Here is an 18,535-nt window from a genome sequence, read left to right as displayed (position 1 = left end):
ATTACCCTTATCTGGTCTCAAAAGATGTGCAAGACTTAAAAGTAAAATGTCAGCAAGCGTCGTAAAAAAAATTGTGCGACGGCATAGTGACAAAATTTGTTTAGGGTCAAATTGACCCCCCCCCTGTTAAATAAGGGTTACCAAAGGTCACATTCCATACTCAATCATGAATTACCCCACTTGGGCTAGAGGAATTGGGCTTTGCTAATCTCATGATTAATCCCTAATACCATGGGCTAATAGGAATAGAATTTTAAGATTTAGACAACTTTGGCTGATGTAGATCACCTTATCATTCTTTGATACAGATGATCATGTGACAGATGACCATGTGATGCAGGTGATCATATGATCATGTGATACAGATGACCATGTGATGCAGGTGATCATATGATCACGTGATACAGATGACCATGTGATGCAGATGATCATGTGATACAGATGATCATGTGCTAACTTGAAGCTGTTGCAGTAGTTCATGATTTCTCCAGACAATTTCGCCTGACCCACAAATTCACCTTTGTCATGAATCCTCTGTCTCTAAGGATGCTGCTGCATTGTTGTTTGGGTTGCTGGAAGAGCCCGGTTCCACGCCTATCGTGGAATCATCATTGCAGAGGCGTTGCACTATGGTAGTACGACACAGCGGGCACTGTTCTAGCTGTATTGCACAGGATGGGCAGAAGCCACTATTGAACAAGAAAAATACATCAATGTTTTTGAAGTAGATTCTTGATATGGCTTTACAAAGGAAAAAAATAAAACTCTATTGCCAAGGCAACTGTATCACAAATTATCCTTTGACCTTAGCAACTGCATTGCTATGTGTATCATGCCTTTCAACAGCTGTAAAATTATATGTACAACTGTATATTACATAAAGGTTAAAGTGTTGATGTATAATAATAATAATTCACAATAATATAAATGATGCAGATGATGATGATGATGGTGGTGATGATGATGATCATGGTGGTTGTGATGACGTTGATGAAGATGGTGATGATGATAGTAATAAGCTGAAATACTAATTTGGGCATGAGAAATCAAAGTATAGAAATTAAAAGGAGCTAAATTTGAGTAGCTGAAGCAAGTAACAATTTCATCACTAAGTCTTTAAAACAAAGGATAATGTCCAAATGAAGTTTTAGACTTTAATTTCTAACCACCTTTGTGAATCAAGGTGTCAAATATTTTAAAAGTCCATACAGATTCCATCAAGGAAATTAAACTCTTTGATTTAGACATCAATGGTAGAAACTTATTTCTTACCCGTGTCCACATGGTTTGAATGTTACAGTTGCCTCTTTGTCAAAGCACAAGCTGCACGCAGAATCACTGATACTCATTTGGTGAATTAACTCCATCTTTTTATGCCTAAATAAAAGACAAAAGTTATTTATTGTTCACCAATTAAAACATCTTTATACAGGATACTGTAAACGCTGTTATTTTCGCGGGATTAATTTTTCGCGCTTGGCGGCTTCAAAACATATTCGCGGGTTTTTAAATTCGCGCTACACACTCCATAATGACAAAGTCACTTCTTTTTGGGCCTTCTTGCCGATCTGTTAATGGTTTTAATTAAAATTTCAGCAACAAAATTGTATTTTCTGATCATAATTCTAGCTCTCGGGCGGCATAATTAAGCATTGTTTTGATTTAATCATGGGCTTTTGTGACATTTAGCGCAACTTTTATTTGCGGGGCGGACATCGGGGAAGGCAAAACGGAGGCGCTGCTGGCCTGGTACAGACGGCCGAGCACCGGGCACGGACCGGGGGATTACGGCTGTTCAAAGTGCATGGGATCAATCAACAAACATGGGCGATCGACCCAACGTCTTCTCAAAAACTAAACAGATCTAAATACTCACCAATCAAACAGCAAAAGCAATTTATATTTCAATCAAAATCACAATTTACATACGATCCGCGACTGTTAAACAAAATGATCGCATTGCTTTGTAACAAATTCTCGCGATGCATATGAATTTGGAGCTCAAGCTTGTTTGCGTAAATGCCGCCCTCTTTAGGTCAAACTATGCAATCTCTTTGCCAAAACGATACACGCAATTGAACCGCGGTTCAAAACCAAAACTTGCATTAAAATAGATGCTCATAAATTCGCGCTCGCCGATCATGCCACGAAATACGCGAAAATTTCCACTTTTACAGTATCACATTCAGACACTGTGCACTGTTTTTTCAGCATGGTTCTGTTCAGATCCAGATCAATATAATAAGCAACGTTTTGGGAAACCAATAGATGAAGCTATTCCCACAGCCCCATCTAACTAAAGCAAAAAGTGAAATAATAAAAATAGTAATAAGTATTTATATAACACAATCTATAGGCAAATCATATATCAATCTGAGGCTGATAACCAACTAACCACAGCAATGCCAGGTTCCACTTGCACCACTTACCAGCTGAGAATTTTGCTCATAGGACCATGCAAATGAACCAAAACAATGATGCATCAGCATGCACAAGTATTTGTCAAGACTATTCATGGATCATACAATAAGATTTGCAAAATGAAGAGATAAAAAACAAGACATAATTAATTTTCCTCCTGTTTTGATAAAACAAAAATATAGATGCTCATGAAGCGATATGAAATTTTCAAGTATTGAAAACTTGAAAATTCAATTTTAATGAAAAATGGTAAGGACAGAACCTAATTGTACATGATTTAAAAAAAAATCAGAATTAATGATAAAACTTGTGAAAATGAGGTGTTACCTTGGAAGTATCTGTTTTTCTTCAGGAGTGAGCTTGGCATATTCATTGAATGTTTTAAATGGACCAGCTGGAGGATACTTGAAGGGGGTCATCCCAAAGTTGAACTCACATTGTTGGAAGGACATGAAACTAGCGGCAGCAAAAAACCCTGTCCTGAAAAAATATAAAATAGTATCATGAAAAATTCTGTATTGTTTTGATAACAATCATTTATGTAATGATATTAGTTGTTATTACCTATACCAAGTGTTTTTCTGTGGGAATAATTTACGTATTTTGCATTCTCTGCTTTCGCAGCAGTCAATATCCTACCATATTTTCACTCTTTGGCAGGGGACAATAAAAACCGGTTGGAACGAGTTTGCGAAGCAACGTAGTGTAGATAATGCATGGCATGATTCTAAGATGCGCATGATAAATGCAAGATTAGTACATGTTAGGTGTATGTAACTGCATGACTTCAACAAAATATTTTGTAGTCGAGATAACCAAAATTAGGACGTCATCTTCGGCAACACATTCTGAGTCTTGATGACAGGCATGCCTGATATTACAAGGAAAATGATTAAATTCTAAGTAATCTCTTAGTTGCAGTCAACTTTAATAATAAAAAAGAGGCACTCGTATTGATTAATTTGTTAGAAATAATGTTTGCTAATATGATATTTATGTGTTAACTATTAGTCAACTACACTTTTACATGTGAGTAGCATTACAAGCCCAACATATAAGAATTCATGTTGGTTATTGTTCATGAAGTTATTATAAAGGTCTGAAGTCGTTATAGTTTCTTTGAGAAAAGGATGAATTCATTATTGAGTATGGTATCGGCCTGTATGAGACGAGTATTAAAGTGAGTCAATCTGTTAATATTCAACTATTATAGAAGTGTTCAGAATAATCAATGAAATACATTTTAAGGGTAAACTATAAGGTCAGATAAAAGGCAATTGTGTTGGAATGCCCATGGGTCACACCCAAATTTTTAGTTATTATGGAGATGTGTTAGGAAATATATGATAGCATGGACCTACGGAAACTGTAGTTAATGACATCATCTAGTTTAAACAGCTCAGTCGAGCTTCATGATATCAATTGATTTCCATTCATGTATATTATTTGTAACAGTTTTCATGGAGTAAAAGGAAGAAACAGAATAAAAGAAACCACTCCCGTAAAAACATGTCTACAGTTTTTTGATTCATTGGCTGCAGCTACAGATATGTGTGCGCAATACATGGTGCACACCTGCCCAGTAACATTACAATTACTTAATAGCCAGGATTACTTCATCAAGTTTATGATTTACCTGATATCAAAAGTAGGGACAAGCAAATAGGGATAACTGTTCCAAATTATAGCCCTAATAACACATTATACAGCTGTATATTATTGACTGGCTCCTCTATAGGGAACATCAAAATTGCACTCAAAAAAGCCATATTTTGTCCCTCATCTAAAGACACAAGCTAATATAATTCTGTTGCAGGCAATATATTTGATGTTCTCCTCAAGGTCAGTCAATATTATATAATTATACAAGTGGAACACCTTTAAAGGACAAGTCCACCCCAACAAAAACTTGATTTGAATAAAAAGAGAAACATTCAACAAGCATAACACAATCAGATGTAAAATAAGAAAGTTATGACATTTTAAAGTTTCACTTATTTTTAACAAAACAGTTATATGAACAAATGAGAGAGTTGATGATGTCACTCAATTACTATTTCTTTTGTTTTTTTATTGTTTGAAATATGAAATATTTTGATTTTCTTGTCATTGTCATGTGAAATGAAGTTTCATTCCTCACTGAACACATGGAACTCCATTATTTTAACATTTTGTGCGTCAGGCAAGGAGGTCCTAATCATCAAATTCGTTAAAATTGAAATATTGTATAATTCAAACAATAAAAAACAAAAGAAATAGTGAGTGACATCATCGACTCATTTGGATGTAACTGGCTCGTTCATATAACTATTTTGTTAAAAATAAGTGAAACTTTGAATTGTCATAACTTTCTTATTTTACATCCGATTTTGATGAAATCTTCAGCATTGTGCTTGTCTGATTTTTCTCTATTGATTCAAATCAACATTTTTCTGAAGTGGACTTGACCTTTAACAGTTTCACTTGTATTACATGATTCAATAGAGCAGCCGTTCTGACTCTGAAACAACCTGTAAGCATAATTCTTTAAAAAAAAAAACATTGCTTTTATCATGATATACTATGTTCCTTGACCTCAAATGACATTCGACCTTCACAGAGTGACCTTAAACTTCATTCATCTAATTGACAATACCTGATAATAAAAAAGTTTAATACAATAGGGACTTATAATATACTTTTCAATATTATATAACCAATCAATACTTGTGATAACAGCGAGATTCTGGTACTTGATATAACTATCTAGTTAGCAATAATGTGTGAAGGAGAGGAAGGACAGGGGGATAAGACCAAGAATTTTTCAGGAATGGAGTGACAATGAGCTGCCTTATATATAATCATGCAAAGTACAAAAGAATACACAGGTGCACGGTAGCTCTTATTGGCAACCTATGATGCTGCCAGTTTCATGGGAAAACTGAAAGTGATTTGTGTTGAAAAAAGATAATTGGGAATATTTCCTAGTTTAAATGGTTAAAAAAAAATAATTGATGTTATACACATGGCAATATATACAGTGTATCCCAAAATCTGGTGAAATTTTGTATGATATCAGTTTCAAAATTTGAAAAAAAAAATAATCAGAATTTGACAATTTTAAATCAACATTTTACAAATTTACACAAACTTCCACGATACAAATAAAAAAGTGTTCTGGAATATAGTTTTGGAAAAATTTTTTTAAGTAACCAAATAGCCTTGTAGATTACATCACACCCTACCATTATGCCAATTTTTTATCACTCATCTCAGCAGCTGAGATCTCAAGGGGGGGGGGTTGATTCACTCCCTTCACCCCAGCCAGAGAACACCCCCCCCCCCAGAAAAAAAGGGGGGAATGTGTTGACTGATAGTCAATTTCTTGAACTTGATTAGACCAAGTGGCTATTCACAGTTTGAACATACTTACTGAGCTGATTTGAAAACTTCACATTCAGGAGGAAGGATGTTGCCATTGAGTGAGAAAGCCATGTACTTCTTATCAAGGTCTAATAGAAAACCTACAACATCACCTAAAGATATACAAAAGAAATACATTCAACTTATAAAGATATCTTACCTTCTAAATCACTTGGTCAACTAAACTGCATTATAGCCAACTAATAATGCACATTAATAATGAGTGGGTTGTGCAGATTAACTTGCAATATACAACAAGCAGGAGCCCAGAGTTTTTCTATAATAATATGAAGAACCACATCACAAATTAAGAAATGTGCATCATCCATTTCAATTTACAATAAATGATAACACACAATTTCCTTCATGTTGCAAGCAAAGAATGCTTCTACCACAAATACGAAACACAATTTCTTTTATTACACCTTATTTTGAGAAAATAACACATTTTTGATTATCTATGGAAAATGGAAAAATAGATCACTTTGAGTCTACCACATGTTTTTTTATAATGAAAAGTAAATAATATGTTTTATTATTATCAACTAAAGATGCAACTTGGGTATAACCATAGTCATCATAAACAAGTGTCTCTGGCAGTCTGTCATGCATTATACATTTCAATATAGTAGCAAAGCTGACTTTAAAAACTACAATGGAAGATGAATAATGTTTCCAAAAAGACTTGTTTCCTGGTTTTCATTCTCCATTAACTATCACCATATCATAACAGATCTAGTAACCACAACCTTTGGTTCGACTGGCAGACACTTTACCGACTGAGAAATCTGTGCTCTATTGGATGGTCATTTTATTGAATTTTACATGAACACATTTTAAAATCATTTCCACATTTGCATCTATCTTTCATACAAACCTGATTTCCAAGGTGGATGTCTATGCGTTCTGCTCTTAGCATTATACCAATAGAGCTGCCTGCATCCATCATAAGAGAAAGAGAACTCATCATCACCTATACCAAATCCTTCCTGTTCACAAAAAAATATATAAATGTAAGACTTGATAACCAATATGAATGGACTAATGACTTCTACTCTGCATCAAAACCATCTTAAAAAAGTATCATTCTTATCCTTGGCCAAGTTTTGATGTCGATGCCACAACATGGTCAAAGTTCATTGACCCTAAATGACATTTGACTTTGTTCATGTGACACTCATGCGAGATGATATACTAAACTGCAACTCTTTTTACTCTTGGTCAATGAAAGTTTGAGCAAATTTCAATTGAAAATAATTTATCATTTAATGGTTTAGATATAAGTCTAATTAGTCTGGTCTGTTAGCGTCAAAATGCCCTACTTGTGGACACGGTGGACAAAAGCATGATTTTTTCTCCAGACCTTTGTTTATGTATAAGAATTAAGAATGGGGTATGCTCCAAAAAATCTGGCTGCAGGAACAGTGAAAAAATGGGTGAAAATGTCAGAATTTATGAGTTCAGATTTGTCTGATATATAGACTAGCGCTAGTGCAAAACTCAATAGCAGTGCATTATTTTACATTGAATTAGTTCTTGAATTCAGACCCTTTTTGAACAGATCTTCTGTTTGTCCTCGCATCTCAATGCACCAAATATCTGAATGAAGATGCTAACCAAGCCGAAGGGTGACGGTGGAGGGGGTTGAATGCTGGTGTGTGTGTACATATTTTGGTCTTGGGGTAAAGGTGTGCAAAACACATTTTTTGCATGTGTTGGAAATTGTGTTGCCATGGTAACAGTGTATTATTGCAAAAATAAGGTAAAAATCTTGCAGTTAGAACCACTTCCTCTGTTTTTAACCGATTCTCATGAAATTTGGCACACACATTGGTCTTGAGGTGAAGATGTCTAAGACACACTTTTGTGTGTCTTTCAGAAATCTTGTTGCCATGGTAACAACATATTATCTGGTGAAAATTGGGAAAAACCTTACAATTCAAACTGTTTCATCAGTTTTCAATCAATTCTAATGAAATTTGGCACACACATTGGTATTGAAGTAAAGATGTACAAGGCAATTTTTGTGTGTGTTTCCAAAATTGTGTTGCCATGGGAACAACATATTATATGGCAAAATTTAGGTAAAAACCTTGCAATTTGAACTACTTCATCAGTTTTTTTTTTTTTTGTTTTGAACCAATTCTCATGAAATAATTATGGCTCACACATTGGCCTTGAGGTAAAGATGTGCAAGAACCTTTTGTCAGAGAGTGCATTGCCTTGGTAACCACATTTAGCCAAAAATATGGGGAAAACTCATTGTGGATCAGTCTACTTCTCAGTTTTCAGCCTGTGCTCATAAAAGTTGACACAAATATTCATTTTGGGTAAAGATTCATATTCAGTATTAAAAGGGAATCAAGCCTTGGTCATAATGTTGTGTGCATGGAAAAGGAGAAAAATAAGAATGGTGAAAGTTTTACAGAAATCGGACAAGCGGAATATAGTTATGGTTGCTTTAAAACATGTACATGTATATCTATGTAAATTATTCTATTATGTAAACTTTCCCATAAGACTAGTAGTTATCAGGATTTTTGGTTTTCTCCTAAATCCCTATTCCATTGCGGCCGTAATATGAACCGGTAGTATGTTTTATGTCCTCATGAAAGAAAGATATAATTTGAAGTAAAACTTTTGAAAAAATAAATTTTAGCTAATTAATTATTCCAGTACATGGAAGAGTGGTCCTTGCCTTCTTAAATTACTGTGACATCACATATGTGGTCAATTTGAAGTCTTCATGGGTATAGTGATTACCAATGTTTATAACTTTAATATGTTCACAACTTTGTTATGGTTTGTCCGATATTGTTCAAACTTTGACCTATAAACTTGTCTGATTTTTCATTTTCCTCTAAAAACAAGTGTTTATTTGGGTTTGATTCCCCTTTATAACGTCATAATAGCGCAGGGTATTAATCACCTTCAATAATATTTATAGGCTTTTTTTTGGGGGGGGGGCGGAGAAGGTCCTTAAACTGACAACATAAAAATATAGAAGGTTAAAGGCCATGACCATGAGGAACTTAAACAGTCTTAAAAAAAACACCCCTTACATTTTTTATTTGGGGGTGGGGCTTTAGAAAATTGCCACATAAAGATTAAAATGAAATTATAACGACTAAGGACTTAACCCCCCCCCCAAAAAAAAAAAAGGGGGGAAATCCTTTACACTTCAGCATATTGATTTAAAGCCTCAAACATTCTGCTTTGAAAAAAAAAGTGTCCGGTGTCCAATTAATCAATGTTTTATTTGAAGCATGAAGCAGGGGCTGTCACAGAAATATACTGAAAAAATTGAATGAAAGAAAATATAAGGCTAAAGTCTATTGTGCACATAGGTATATTTTTGATATGGTATGTTACTGAGTCATGGATTTGCAAGTGAATTTCTAAAACAAGTGCAGATGTTTTTGTATGTATTTATATTTCTATAATAATTAGTTGCATGATGAAAGGTACACTTTAAAATATGTCAGAAAAAATATACTTTTATTTTTTACCAAACAATTACTTAGAGAGAGACAGCAGACAGGAAACAGAAGCAGATGGCATGGTGAAGCTCAAAATCAAGAGTGATGTGAAAGTTAAAAAGAAAGAGTAGGAACGGAATATGAATATGAATAAAAGACTGAGTAGGAGAATATAAATAAACAATGGTTAATTTGGTACTGTAAACAATTTTTTTACCAAATCAGAATGCATTAAGCTTCAAATAAATGGTCTGAAGTGCAAAGGACTCTTCTTACCTTTGAAGGGGGGGGGGGGCATTTTCTGCTAAAAAGTATTATCAGCCCCCTATTTTTTCGGGGGGGGGGGTTAAGTTCCTAGTCATAACCCTTTAACTGTAATTTTAATGAGGTCATTTTCTAAAGACCCCACCCCCCAAAAAAAGAGTAATGTCTAGCTTTAAAAATGCATTGACCCCTGAGGGACAAAGGTGTAGACTGGTTTGAGCATGGGGAAGTAGAACTAAAAGTGGTATGGGGAGGGGTGCACATCTTGGGGAGGTGGAACTAAGGTTTGGAAAATCAGCTGTTGAAAGTAGAAGGGGTACACATTTTGTTTTGCTTGCCAGTGTTGGAACTCCTCTGCTTCAGCGGAAGGTTTCATATTCACCCAGTGTACCTCCAGCCTATATGCCCTTAAGGGGATGCGTTTTTTAAGAGTGTTTTATCATTTTTATGTTTCTAATGGCCACTGCCTTTAACCTTCTTTGTCAGATTTAAAGGACTAATCCTGCCCCTTCCCCCCCCCCCCCAACCCAGAAATATTAATGAAGGTGATTAATATCCCCACATTTTAATGCAGAGAAGACATTTAGAATTCAATATGAATCTTTACCCTAAGATGAATATTTCTTCCAATTTTTATGAGCACTGACTAAAAACAGGGGAGGAAGTTTGATCCACAATAAATTTTCCTACATTTCTGGCTATCATATGTGGCTACCCTGGGGCCCGTTCCATAAAACTTTTTACCTGAGAAAACTCTGGTAAAAACTGAAAACTAAGGTTAGTCTGATTTCTGCCATTGACTTTAACACAGGGCAAAAACTCTGGTAAAAGCAACCAGAGTTTTCTCAGGTAAACAGTTGTATGCAACGGGCCCCTGGTAATGCACTCTCTGACAAATGCAAAAAAAAGGTTCTTGCACATCTTTACCACAAGGCCAATGTGTGAGCCAAATTTCACGAGAATTGGTTCAAAACTGATGAAGTAGTTCAAATTGCAAGTTTTTTACCTAAATTTTGCCATATGATATTTTGTTACCATGACAACACAGTTTCTGAAACACACAAAAAGTGCCTAGTACATCTTTACTTCAATACCAATGTGTGTGCCAAATTTCATTAGAATTGATTGAAAACTGATGAAGCAGTTTGAATTGTAAGATTTTTTCCCAATTTTCACCATATATGTTGTTACCATGGCAACAAGATTTCTGAAAGACACACAAAAGTGTGTCTTAGACATCTTCACCTCAAGACCAATGTGTGTGCCAAATTTCATGAGAATCGGTTAAAAACAGAGGAAGTGGTTCTAACTGCAAGATTTTTACCTATTTTTGCAATAATACACTGTTACCATGGCAACACAATTTCCAACACATGCAAAAATTGTGTCTTGCACACCTTTACCCCAAGACCAAAATATGTACACACACCAACATTCAACCCCTCCACCGTCACCCTTCGGCTTGGTTAGCATCTTCATTCAGATATTTGGTGCATTGAGATGCGAGGACAAACAGAAGATCTGTTCAAAAAGGGTCTGAATTCAAGAACTAATTCAATGTAAAATAATGCACTGCTATTGAGTTTTGCACTAGCGCTAGTCTATATACCAGACAAATCTGAACTCATAAATTCTGACATTTTCACCCATTTTTTCACTGTTCCTGCAGCCAGATTTTTTGGAGCATACCCCATTCTTAATTCTTATACATAAACAAAGGTCTGGAGAAAAAATCACGCTTTTGTCCACCGTGTCCACATAATTCCGCTAACTGACCAGACTAAATGCAATTTGATGATGAATGATTATAAATATTAATAAATAGAGTCATGTGAATTGTGTATTTCCCTCAGATCAGGTATGAATAAGGACGTTCCACAGTTATGTTTATGCGCATTATGATCTGCGCATATTTTACACTCTGCGCGCTGACGTCACAATAGATGAACAGGTGATTAATTAGCTGTAGGTATGAGCTGATTTTTCTCATCATCGGCACTTAAACTGCAGATCCGATGCGTTATTTTATGAAGCTAAAAAATGGGATTATTCCATGGACCATTAAAAAAAATATTTCTACATATTTTATACTACATTACTTTGCAATGCTGCCAAGAATCACGAATATGACCCCGATTTTGAATAAATGGTAGAGTGGTTTTGATTTTTTCTTCACATAGATACAAAGCATTTGGCACATTTTCTGTGCTTTTAAAAAGCACATTTGCTCTAATAAAAATACTGATAGTTTGAAAACAAGCACATGAACCCCTATTTTTTAATGTTTGCACCTCTTAAGTATACCTTCCTTACAACTTTGCAAATTTTGGTGAAAATGACATGGATTTTGAATAAAGTGCAGCATTTATTGTCCTTTTGTAGTTTGTTATTGAAATTTCACATTTTTGAGATTAGGTTTTTGTTATCTTTTATGACATTTTTAAGAACTGGCAGTGCTGTTAGACTTAAAATTGTAAACAAATAGACTATAAATAGATTCTCCATTCTAACGATACAAATTATTAAAGGGGTGGTCCAGGCTGAAAGTATTTATAGCTTAATAAATAGAGTAGAATTCACTGAGCACAATGCCGAAAATTTCGTCAAAATCGGACAACAAATAGCAAAGTTATTGAATTTTAAAGTTTAGTAATATTTTGTAAAAACAGTCATCATGAATATTCATTAGGTGGGCTGGTGATGTCACGTCTCCACTTGTTCTTTTGTATTTTATTATATGAAATTAGGTTTATTCAAATTTTTTCCTCCAAGAACTAGAAAAATTGGATTGACAACTGATTTAGTGCATTAGATATTTATTGCTGCAACTTAGTTCATTATAAGGGAGACATATTATTCACACAAGTATGAAATAATGAAAAAAATATGATTTTATGTAATAACATAAGACAAGTGGAATGCCTCTGGCCGTCTCACCTGCATCACGCAGTTCAATATAGCAGCAGTGCTGACTTTGAATACTACTCTAACTCGCACAAGATGTTCAGTGATACATGGTTACTCTTATGTCCACTTTTTATGAACTAGACCAATAAACTTACAGAGATATGATGTTTATTCAACAGATACACCCAATTCGGCCAAAGTTCATTGACCTTTGACCTTGGTCATGTGACCTGAAATGCGCACAGGATGTTCAGTGATACTTGATTACTCTAATGTCCAAGTTTAACGAACTAGACCAATAAACTTTCAAAGTTATGATGGTAATTCAACAGATACCCCCGATTCGGCCAAAGTTCATTGATCCTAAATGACCTTTGACCTTGATCACGTGACCTGAAACTCGAACAGGATGTTCAGTGATACTTGATTACTCTTATGTACAAGTTTCATGAATCAGATCCATAAACTTTCAAAGTTATGATGGTAATTCAACAGATACACCCAATTCGGCCATAGTTCATTGACCTTTGACCTTGGTCATGTGACCTGAAACGTGCACAGGATGTTCAGTGATACTTGATTACTCATATGTCCAAGTTTAACGAACTAGACCAATAAACTTTCAAAGTTATGATGGTAATTCAACAGATACCCCCGATTCGGCCAAAGTTCATTGACCCTAAATGACCTTTGACCTTAATCATGAGACCTGAAACTTGCACAAAATTTTCAGTAATGCTTGATTACTATTATGTCTAAGTTTCATGAATCAGATCCATAAACTTTCAAAGTTATGATGGGAATTCAACAGATATCCCCAATTCGGCCAAAGTTCATTGACCCTAAATGACCTTTGACCTTGGTCATGTGACGTGAAACTCATGCAGGATGTTCAGTGATACTTGATTAACCTTATGTCCAAGTTTCATGAAGTAGGTCCATATATTTTCTAAGTTATGATGACATTTCAAAAACTTAACCTCAGGTTAAGATTTCGATGTTGAATCCTCCAACATGGTCAAAGTTCATTGACCCTAAATGACCTTTGACCTTGGTCATGTGACATGAAACTCTGATAGGATGTTCAGTAATACTTGATTAACCTTATGGCCAAGTTTTATTAACTAGGTCCATATACTTTCTAAGTTATGACGTCATTTCAAAAACTTAACCTCAGGTTAAGATTTGATGTTGACGCCGCCGCCGCAGCCGCCGTCGCCGTCGGAAAAGCGGCGCCTATAGTCTCACTTTGCTTCGCAGGTGAGACAAAAACGGAGAAATAGGAGCGCCATGAGCACCTAACAAGGTGGATAAGTGCGCAATATAAATATCCTATATTATTATTATTAAGAATATCCAGTTGGGCAAACTTTGAAGCTCTATAGCAAAAATCAAGCACAAGCACATTTCAAATATTCAGGTTCTAAAGTATTTATATCCAAAGTTTGGTGAAAATGACATGGATTTCACTTTAACTGTGGAACGTCCTTAAATAGCTCATTTGTAGTGTAAAAGCACTAAATTAAGAAGTAATACCACAAAGGCAAAGGATACATTTTTTTGGTGAAATTTGAATCCTCTTCATACATCATTTAATCTCACATTCTTTAGGGCCCAGTAACATAATGCTTAGAGATTGATTGTTAGGATAATTTCAAGAATTGATCATACACAATACTGTAATCAACGTAATTAAATTCAGAAATCATTTAAATGATCAATCGCTAAGCTTTATGTTACAGAGCTGACTCAGCCCCGAGTACTTACGTGATTGAGAAATTTACTGTTTTTAGTTGCCCAACCTATCTGCATGACACCATTGGTAATGACTCTAACCTCGTAATACCAGACACCTTCATCAACACAAAATGTACAACGGACACTCTCAAATGATAAAACATCGCTCCTTGCCTTGAAAGAAAAAGGAAAATATTGAAGACATATAAACTTTGTGAGCATATAATTCAAAAATCTAATTCAGGATGAGAAAATGGATGGCTACCTATAAAGTACTGAAAAAAACACACAAAATTTCATAACTTTTTTAGACCAAATTTACGGCGATAGGACCTAAAATGGTGTCATATTATGATTACTGAACACAAGTCACTGAAATTTCTCTATTTCTCTATATGACTGTGTATAATGCTATGGACAAAATCAGGAGCTTTTACAATTTATGTAAATAATTTTCTAGTATTTCATTGTTTCAAATAGTGTAAATATTGGTTATTTCCAATTCGTCTAATGCCAATTCATCCAATTGCCAACTTGTAGCTTGTAACTTTCCCCATGTAGCTTGGATTAAAGGCACATACCACAATGCCCAGTTTAGAAAATAATTAAGGTGGGGGGATCTAATAGTCTTACCTCGAGGCCATTAGGAGATATTTTCAAGTACTCGCTGACATCATTGTCATTCAGCATTGCATTGAGTCCCTCAAGATTGATTATTTCATAGGTCAGTGATCTTCCTGGTACAAAGACTATTTCAAAGGGAAGAAAAGGAGCAAATGACAAGTATTTAACTCAGTCACAATAAAGAAATGAAACACTGGGCAGTTTTCGTACATTTCTGTGTCAATGTTAACTAATGTCCAACTAGTAAAACTACAGACATGCCAACTTTCTTTAAAAAAAAAGTATTCTTAAAAAGAAATAAGTAGAATACTTCCGGCAGTCTCGTCTGCATTACCCAATTCAATGTAGCATTAGTGCCGACTTTAAAAACAACTAAGATACATAATATTTCACAAAGGAAGAAAAAACGATTGAAAATAAAACTTTGTTGCACTCAAGTGCTATTTGGGCTTGATTGAAAAACTTGTTATTTACTACATATTCTGTGTACTATCAATTTCATTTAATTTGATGAAGTATTTTAAAAACAATTAACAAAACATATATCTTTATATTCTCATCCAAGTTTGATTGATTTGAAATTACAGTTGTACATGACCCAGTAATACCTCCTAATCATCTCAAAGTTTAATATCTTGAAAATTCAAAATCTCAAATTTTGGTTAAGTTTTCTTTAAGTTAACATCAACTTGATCCCCAAATGACCATTAACTTTCACTTAGTGACTATAATTTTCATTTCATTTCAATGTGCACAAAACTTGAAAAAATACTTCAGAAACATTGAGGCACAAGCTTGTCACAGATTTATCATACCATATGTTGAGAGGGTCCAAAACAAATACCCCTCCCCCATTCTGAAGGGACAGATCAGGTTTAGAACCAAAAGTTTACTCACAGACATTATCAAGGCACCATCTTGCACAGAATCCAACTTGTCTGTGGTCTAGATCTGAACTCTCAGCCCACTGAACAAGGGGTACGAGCTTCTCAGCAATACCAGCCTTCTTGATGGTAAGCTTATTTTCACCTAAAAACAATCATTTAACCACTTGGAGTGTTACATCATTATTAAAATCTGACCTAATTTGTTTTTAGGAACAGGGAAGAAAAATTTGCTGATAGTGGAGGTCATTGCTTACCAACATTGTCTTTTATTCCTTTCATTTTTTTCTGGCAAGAGAAACATTCCACTGAACATTGTGAAAAAGCATACATAGACCACTAGGGAAATGCTGTATATTTTTCACATGCATTTTTTGAAATAGCAGAGGAGTTCGCATTTTGAAAAAGGATTTTTCTCAAGATTACAATCACCATACACTACAAAGACGACTGTCAAACAGAAAGATAACATTTTAAATATTAAAGGAAAATTACTTACTCGTTTGTGAAAACTTCTCTAGGGCAATTAGGGCATACAATGTTATTTGTGGATGTACATTGCCAACCTGCACAGGTAAAATATTAGAAAAAGAAAAACATGAAATATGATAGATATTACACATTTCAATTGTTTTTTTTTGGGGGGGGCAGCTCTCCCTGAATAGTCATCTATGTGCATTGTTGTAGAATGTTAGGTACCAATTATCACAAAGATGTTCTATCAAAGCCCCGAAACACAAAGGTTAGCAATTAATTGTACACTTGATTTTCATGATTGATTGTACATTGTAGTCAATGCAATCAATCGTAGAAAAAATATCTACGATCATTGCTAAGCTTTATGTTATGGGCCCCTGGTTAGCTATAAGTCGCATCAAAGTGCTAACAGATCATGGATTAAATTAATAGATGTCACTAGCAGACCTGCCATCCTCTGGGAATGAAAAACTGTATTCTGTGATTAAAAAAACTGTAAAAAGTGTATTTTATGATAAAATGCTTGGCACACTCGCTCATCGAGGCGCTCAAGCTGCATGCAAGCTAAAATTAGCACTGCTCTTGCAGATGAAAAAAAACATTGAAACATGTGTATGTCTTCAACCTGCTTTTAACAAAATGATTGGGAAAAAAAAAACAAGTTACCTGAAATTACATTGATCTAATAACCATATTTGTGTATGTTTTATGATTTTTCTCAATAAATTACGATTTAAAAAAAAATATATATATCTATTTTTCAAAGAAAAAAACTTACTGCTGTATTTTGGTTGCAAAAACGTACTAAATACGCCTAAAACGAACTGGTTGACAGGTCTGCACTAGTCATAATACCAGAAGGGGTCACTTATCATTAAAAAGAAAATAGTTCATTATAAAAAATGTCCTTTTTTTTTCATTTTTAGAAAATCATGTTTTGAGCACAACCATCATGTTGTTATTGGCTCTTAAACATTGTACAAGATAAAATAAAATTATACTGCTTTGATGTTATCTTAACCGTAGACTATTGTTAAACCACATACTATCCTTATCCCCATACTATAATTTTCTGCCTAACCCCTGCTAAGGAAACATATACTGTTCTAAAAAAAAAAAAAGGCAAAAGCAATTTTGTGTCTCGCCCACTTATGAAAAATAACCAGAAATATTGTGATTTGCGAGGGCACGCAAGAGAATTATATTGAAACTTCATTGTGAAATGACTGGGATGGAATAACACTTGTCATAAGAGCCTTGCACGTAAACTTTAATGTTGACCTGAAAATGACCTTTGACCTTACCATGTGACATCCGACTGCAGCATAACATGCAGGTTGCCAAACGTACATCTACCATCCAAGTTTTGTTGAAAAGTAACTTACGGTTGCGGAGTTAGGTGTCATAAGAGAGTCTTGCATGTAAACTTTAACGTTGACCTGAAAATGACCTTTGACCTTATCATGTGACCTCCCACTCCAGCATAACATGCAGGTCCCCGTCCATCTACCGTCCAAGTTTGGTTAAAAAGCGAGTTACGGTTGCGAGTAAGGTGTCCTGCATGTAAATTTTAACGTTGACCTGAAAATGACCTTTGACCTTACCATGTGACCTTCGACTGCAACGTAACATACAGGTACCCTAACTCCATCTACCATCCAAGTTTGGTTGAAAAGCAACTTACGGTTGCGGAGTTAGGTGTCATAAGAGTCTTGCATGTAAACTTTAACGTTGACCTGAAAATGACCTTTGACCTTATCATGTGACCTCCCACTCCAGCATAACATGCAGGTCCACGTCCATCTACCGTCCAAGTTTGGTTGAAAAGCGACTTACGGTTGCGAGTAAGGTGTCCTGCATGTAAATTTTAACGTTGACCTGAAAATGACCTTTGACCTTACCATGTGACCTCAACTGCAGCATAACATGCAGGTTCCCCAAGTCCATCTACCATCCAAGTTTGGTTGAAAAGCAACTTACGGTTGCGGAGTTAGGTGTCATAAGAGTCTTGCATGTAAACTTTAACGTTGACCTGAAAATGACCTTTGACCTTATCATGTGACCTCCCACCCCAGCATAACATGCAGGTCCCCCAAGTCCATCTACCGTCCAAGTTTGGTTGAAAAGCGACTTACGGTTGCAGAGTTAGGTGTCCTGCATGTAAACTTTAACGTTGACCTGAAAATGACCTTTGACCTTACCATGTGACCTCCGACTGCAGCATAACATGCAGGTCCCCCAAGTCCATCTACCATCCAAGTTTGATTGAAAAGCGACATACGGTTGCGGAGTTAGGTGTCATAAGAGAGTCTTGCATGTAAACTTTAACGTTGACCTGAA

At 35.2% G+C, this 18,535-nt stretch overlaps 1 protein-coding gene across 3 annotated transcripts in view; it reads right to left on the bottom strand.

Moving 5' to 3' along the window:
* Positions 1-18,535, bottom strand: part of LOC121406998 (RING finger and SPRY domain-containing protein 1-like) — a 31,395-nt gene continuing 12,860 nt past the window's right edge. For all 3 annotated transcript variants that reach the window (XM_041597883.1, XM_041597882.1, XM_041597884.1), the window contains exons 6-14: positions 16,218-16,284; positions 15,732-15,863; positions 14,844-14,959; positions 14,241-14,384; positions 6,701-6,812; positions 5,834-5,936; positions 2,749-2,901; positions 1,273-1,377; positions 1-689 (exon numbers count right to left, since the gene is read on the bottom strand). In XM_041597883.1, coding sequence (XP_041453817.1) covers positions 524-689; positions 1,273-1,377; positions 2,749-2,901; positions 5,834-5,936; positions 6,701-6,812; positions 14,241-14,384; positions 14,844-14,959; positions 15,732-15,863; positions 16,218-16,284 — 1,098 coding nt within the window. In that variant the 3' untranslated portion in view covers positions 1-523. The remainder of the gene's footprint in view (positions 690-1,272; positions 1,378-2,748; positions 2,902-5,833; positions 5,937-6,700; positions 6,813-14,240; positions 14,385-14,843; positions 14,960-15,731; positions 15,864-16,217; positions 16,285-18,535) is intronic.

This window comes from Lytechinus variegatus, chromosome 2 (assembly GCF_018143015.1).
Source record: "Lytechinus variegatus isolate NC3 chromosome 2, Lvar_3.0, whole genome shotgun sequence".
In the NCBI taxonomy this organism is placed as follows: domain Eukaryota; kingdom Metazoa; phylum Echinodermata; class Echinoidea; order Temnopleuroida; family Toxopneustidae; genus Lytechinus; species Lytechinus variegatus.
This window is presented reverse-complemented; position numbering and strand designations above follow the sequence as displayed.